This window comes from Populus nigra, chromosome 9 (genome assembly GCF_951802175.1).
Source record: "Populus nigra chromosome 9, ddPopNigr1.1, whole genome shotgun sequence".
Classification (NCBI taxonomy): domain Eukaryota; kingdom Viridiplantae; phylum Streptophyta; class Magnoliopsida; order Malpighiales; family Salicaceae; genus Populus; species Populus nigra.
Window position 1 is genome coordinate 6,162,650 of NC_084860.1, and position 6,199 is coordinate 6,168,848.

Here is a 6,199-nt window from a genome sequence, read left to right on the forward strand (position 1 = left end):
GATCGGGATGGAAATCAAGCTAAAAGGTGTAATAGGTATGTTAGTCTAGTTGTTGACATTGATTTTGATGTAATAGGTGATGAGAATGATGATGTAGCATCTTGGGGCCATAAGGATCAGATTTGGCAGCCTAGGAATCATAGGTTTCATGGGGTTAAGAGGGCTAGTTAGTTCGTCCAAGGAGATAATTTGGGTGATTTTGGAAACCATGGTGTGGGTATAGATGGGGACTCTAGTAAACTGAAAATTCCTAGTTTCCAAGGTAGAAACGATCCCAAGACTTATTTGGAAAGGGAGAATAAAGTGGATTGGATCTTTGATTACCATGTTTATTCTGAGCAAAAAAGGTGAAAAGTGTGGCAATTGAGTTTGTTGATTATGCGATAATATGGTAGGATTATATTGTGACTTATAGGCGAAGGAATGAGGAAAGGCTTATAGATACATGGGTTGATATGAAGGCTTGGATGAGAAAGCAATTCGTACTGAGTCACTCCTATAATGAGTTATATTAGAAATTAATTCAACCAAATAAGGGAAGAAAATTAATCATTCAATGCAGTATATTCCAAGCATGGAAAGAGATCTAAAAGGGACGGCAAACACACATTATTCCTACGCAAGTCAAATCTGACTACACAAGAAAATTAATCAAGTTAGGGATGGTTTAGGGGGTTGATTGTTTCCTTGTATTATTATGAATATTTTACTTAGTTTTTATGTTGTTTTAAGTATTATTTGAACCATAATATTTTAGTTTCTGTTTTTAAGTTCAGTTGGGTTTGTTTTATATGTTAGGCTTATGTTGGATGAAAGTCTAGTAGTTTGCAACCCAATATGGATCCATTAGAGTTAATTGTCTTAGGACTATATAATATTTTTCTTACTGTGAATTTTAGCAGCCTTCAAAATAATAATATTATTGTGTTTTGCTTGAAGCAAACATATTCTTTGTTGTAACAAAAAAGAAAACCTAATTTATCAAGGATAATTTACCTTGTGGTGTCAATTCATGAATTTTAATATCTCTAGTTCTTAGTTACATGTTAACTCTGGATCAAAGTTCTCAAATCTAATCTTTAGTTTTCTTAGAGAAATATCATCTTCGTTAGGATTTTTTTATCAAGTAATCAAGAGTTACACATCAAATTTTCTACTAGAACTTTAAAAGTTGAAATCTGCAAAATAAAAGCACTTGAAGACATGAAAAAAACCAAGTTCAAAATGAAGAAAAAGGCCAGGGATAAAACAATACAGGGATTCACAAACCAAGAAAATTTTGCTATAGTGAAAAGCTCATTTGATCCACAGAAGGGCTTTAGAGATTCAACGATTGAGATGATTGAAGAGAAGAATTAGTCGGGAAGAAGAGCTCGAAGAACTCTTGGCTTGTTATCTGACATTGAATGCTGATGAGTATCATGATATCATTATTAAGGTATTCCGGTAGGCCAGTTTTGATACTGAACTAGAAAATGATCAATGTTATTATGAATAAGCACGGTGTTATTAAGTTAAAAATGGTGGGAACAAACTTGTAAATTTCCTATAAATTGCTAAGATGTTGTTATTATATTATTTTGTGGTTATTTTCAATTTATTTTCTATCGGTTTATCTTAATCTTATATTCTAGGTCATGAGTTTTGCAAACCTTTTTTGGAATGAGGTTTTTTTAAAAAAAAAAATGTTTTGTATTTAATTTTTGAAGATTTTTATTATATTTTTTACAGATAAGTTTTATTTTATAAAATAATATTTATTTTGAAATAATATTTCTAATATGTTCAAACTTGCATAATATTTCTTTTTTTTTATTCACTCAGTTTCATGTGTGTTTGTATTATCTTTTACTGATTCTAATAAACAAATTTAGTAAATATAAAAAGGTAGATGTTTCATTTTGCGAGATCAAATATCTTGATTTACATTTATTTTTTAATTTTTTTAATTTCTTTTTTAGTTATTGTTAACAATTGTTTTTTATTATTTACATAAATAATTATCGATTCATTTTATTAGATTCATGAATACATCTTTTAATTTGTACTTTAAATTTTATTATGTAAAAAGCATATTAAAATAGCTTATATATTTAATTTTTTATAAAAAAAAATTTCCGACCCGCCAGGTCAAATAAATAATGCATGTATATATAGACCTTAATCTTCGAGGTACCCAATTGGAAGATGGGATGAGCTAACGAGGAAAGGAGAATATTTATGATTTGTAAGCATTACAAAGCTAAGAGCTAATAACGCTTAAAAAAGCTTTAGCAATCCCCTTACCCATTATGCTTCTGGTATTAAAGAGTGATAGACCCTTTCCTCGTGAGTTCAAAGGATGACTCTGCAATGTCCCTGATTTGCTTTCAACATCTTTGAGGGGAAGGCAGCAGAGTGACAGGCAAATTCATAGCTCAATACTTTCTCATGGTTTATAGAAATTATCAAAGCGTGCAGTGGTTTTGCAAGCACGCCTTTGGACAATCCAAATGCAGCCTAAACGCGTGAAAAAGTAATCACATGTTGCTTCCTTTCTATACTATATGGTTGACTTATACAGGTAGCTTCAACCTCATCATTTGGACTCCTTTTAACATTCTAAGCGCCTCCCTATCCATCTCCCATAGATGGTAACTTATTTTGAGAGTTTAAAAATAAAATCTTGAGAGCCTCCTGGAAACAGAAAACTGAACACGTTCACAGCCTTCTCAGTGTTTTACATTACATGTCAATGAAAGATGCGGGAAAAAAATCATCCCCATCATTCCATCGGTGTAGGTAAATGCGAAAAGCATTACTCTTAGCTGGAAGAAATTCACATGCATGGACAAGTGCATGCTACAGAATCAGGGGTGTAATATTTGTTTACAAGAACAACTTTTCATAGGATCATATTGATTAATGAACATGATAAATGCGAGTCTATGTGTCATTATAACTAAGATGTCGTCCTTGTAGGATAAGCAACTCGGTCTCTAAAGCTGGCTAAAAGGAAGAAAACGCAGATGCTCCATCTCCCTGTTTTCAAGAAGAGTTCCATCTTTAACAACAGATTTGATCATGCTACATGTGCTTTCACCTTTCAGTCATAAAAAATGTCTGCGCAAACAAGAAAATATTCGCTGTATACACCATCATGGAGCACTTTGAGCATAGGCGTGAAACATCCTTTTTCTGTTTACCATTCCATTGGTGAGATACAAATTAAATTCGAGAACCACACTAGTACTGTTGTTTTGATGGAGAGGAAAAATGTATTGGAACCCTATCTAACTATACTTCCAGTGTTAAGCGTTAAGACTAGATACAGAGCTTCTGGAATAGATAAAGCACCTAGTAGACCAGAACAATTCATTTTCCAATTCTGCAAGTGCAGTTAGAAATGACCGAAATTCCACTTGCATTTCACTATTATGCTATTAGCAAGAATTTCAAAGATCGCAAACAAGCTTATTTGCTGCCAAACAAAACATAACATGAGTTATAAACCACACTGAACAGCATAATCATATGACAGGCTCCATCCAAAAACTTGATGATGTCAAAATGTAATAAAATGTAGGCGCACTTAAAGAAACCAGAGAAAAAAGGTTGGGTCACTGAGATAGACAACTCAACTAGAGATACAGAAAGGTTCCAAAAGACATTCGCATTCTATGACTGATAGACAGTATTTAATAACTGTATAGTTACTACTATATAAATGAGTCACAACTAAACAGGAGTCTGCATTAACCATGCAAGCTATAAGGAAACCTAAAATTAACAAGGGAAACATGATACTCAATAAGAAATAAAAGAGAGAGAGAGAGAGAGAGTGTCTCTGAGGCATCAGAAGTTGAAAAAACTGTCACCCAATGTCAAGTTCTTTCAGCAGGAGTAAGATGCCCCATCTGTTCTGTAAGATTATTTACATTCCTCATATTCCACCAAAATTTTCCGGGATCAACAGGCTTTATTTCACCTTTTCTACCATCAGAATCCTTTCTTTCAGATTGAACTTCCTGTGCGTTGGTTGAACCAGGATTCTCAGTTAAAAACTGCTCCCAGAATACATCATTGACTCCAGTGGCCACAGTGGGAGCAGTCCCGGCTGGTTGTTCCTTGGGTGAAACGGGCTCTGGTGCAACAGCTGCAGAGGGCTCAGAATTCATGTCAATACCAGGTGATTTGGGACGAAAATCAACATTCAGATGCACACAAGATATAGCTGGACTTTGTGCACCACTTGTAGAGTCATCCATCTCTATCGTTGAATTGTTATAGTTGTAGGTTTGACCAATATCATGTACCATATTCTCCCAAAATGTAAGGGATGATTCCAACTGCTCAAACTGCTCCATGTTTAACAGGGCAACAGAATTACTGTCTGCATTTTCTCGAGACAGAGCTTGGGAAGTCACCATTTGGTTATCCTCATTAGAGGCTTCACTGTATAGATAACCAATTCTAGGCAGCCTCCGTTTTCTATCGCGACCTTCCAATTGTGGCATTATACTTAATGCAAGACCTGGTTTCGGCAACACTCGAGCCACAAAAGACACTATAGTTTGCTGTATGCATTCCGTTTGTTGTAACTTCTCCTTCAAACCCTCGATTTGCATCTCAAATCCTTTCCGCTCTTGTTCCTGCTTTTGTAACTCCAAAATAAGTGATTGTTTATCACGTTTAAGCTTCTCTATATCATCCTTCATACTCTGTCTTTCAGAATCAGTTAGCAGATTCGACCCTTGTCCTTGAAGATTCTGCATCGAATGGCTATGAACTGGCTTCCGTCTATGGATGTTCTTCATTAGATGTGGCTGACCTCTAATAAAATCCTCATTGGCGAATTCCCATTGCTCGGGATCAATTTTCCTAAAACCCTATTCAATATCAAAACATTTCAATTCAATTCAACCTAATCAACAAAGAACGAAGAAAGACACAGACACACATCAAACACATAAGCATGTAAAAACAAAAGGAATTGGCTTACATAAGTATTGAGCTGTCTGATGAAGCTAGAGAAGTTATTATGCTTAAAAAATCTGGGCAGCAAGTCCCTGGCAAACTCCGGTGGATTCCATACAACAAAACTCTTATTGTTCTGACTCCATGAAACAATTGAATCCGAGGAAGGATCATCCACCATCTCATATGCCTTCGCAAGAAAAGGCGGTAGCGAATTCGAAGTGCCCTGTGATTCATCCATCCTTAAATAAAACCCTAATCTTTCATCCAGTCACACCATCAACCACCTCAAATCCAACAAAATTCATCAAAAAATGAAAATCCCAAAAGGACAAAAAACCAAATTTCGACCAAGTCAAAACCTTTCGAGTTCTAATTCAACAGAGCTTAACATCCCTTAAAACCCAATTCACAATCGTTCAATTTCTAGCTAAAAAGAAAAAAAAAATAACTCAAAATAAGAACCCCAATAACTATGTTTCCAAAGAATCAATCAATCAACTCCGCCCTCTAAAACAGAAGGAATAACAGAAAGAAAGAAAATGTTGAAGAAAGCCAGATCTCAAAATTCAGATGAAGTTGAAACCCTTGAGATTATTTGTTGTTGTTATTAATAAAAAAAAAAAAAAAAAAAACTGAAGAGGATCCACTTCCTTCCTATTGTGACCAATTAAACAAACCCCCACAACACAAGAAGAATAAAACATAACAGTTCTTCTTCTGTTTCTTGTATTTATTATTATAGCAAAAACAAACCAACAGCCAACACTACCTGTTCATTTCTGTTACTTTTAGTTGTATGATCAATCAAATACTCCCTCTCTCCCTCCATGTATACTGCTGCTACTTTAACCCTTTTAACTACGCCACAGTTTTTTTTTTTTTTTTCTTTGTTAGTCTAACCTTCAACAATTATTTTTAAAGAAAACATAAAGAAATTTAGCGAAGACGTTTGCAAGCACGAAGGAGGGGATTTGTCGTTTGTTGTCCAAAAAACGATGTGTTTCGCTGTCTCTTTCTTTTTTATTTTTTTCTTTTTTTGGGATTCCCACTCTCGAACCGCGTACTTAGGTTTCTTAAATTTGGATGCTTATCTTTTTTCTTTTTTTTTTCTGGTATGCATTTTTTTCCTTTTATAAGTATATTACATATAACAAAAGTGTGTGGATCAGGTGTAATCTTTTATTTGTAATTATTACTCAAGTAATAATACAGGACCTTATACGCGTCTCAGGACTAACTG

General features: G+C 34.4%; 1 protein-coding gene across 1 annotated transcript; it reads right to left on the reverse strand.

The window, feature by feature from the left end:
• Positions 1-3,578: 3,578 nt before the first annotated feature.
• LOC133703840 (heat stress transcription factor A-4c-like) lies at positions 3,579-5,967 on the reverse strand. Its single transcript, XM_062128539.1, has 2 exons — positions 4,982-5,967; positions 3,579-4,868 (listed from the first exon to the last, which is right to left on the reverse strand). The coding sequence occupies exons 1-2, from the start codon at positions 5,195-5,197 to the stop codon at positions 3,864-3,866; spliced, it is 1,221 nt and encodes a 406-aa protein (XP_061984523.1). The 5' UTR covers positions 5,198-5,967; the 3' UTR covers positions 3,579-3,863.
• Between the last annotated feature and the right edge of the window lie 232 nt (positions 5,968-6,199).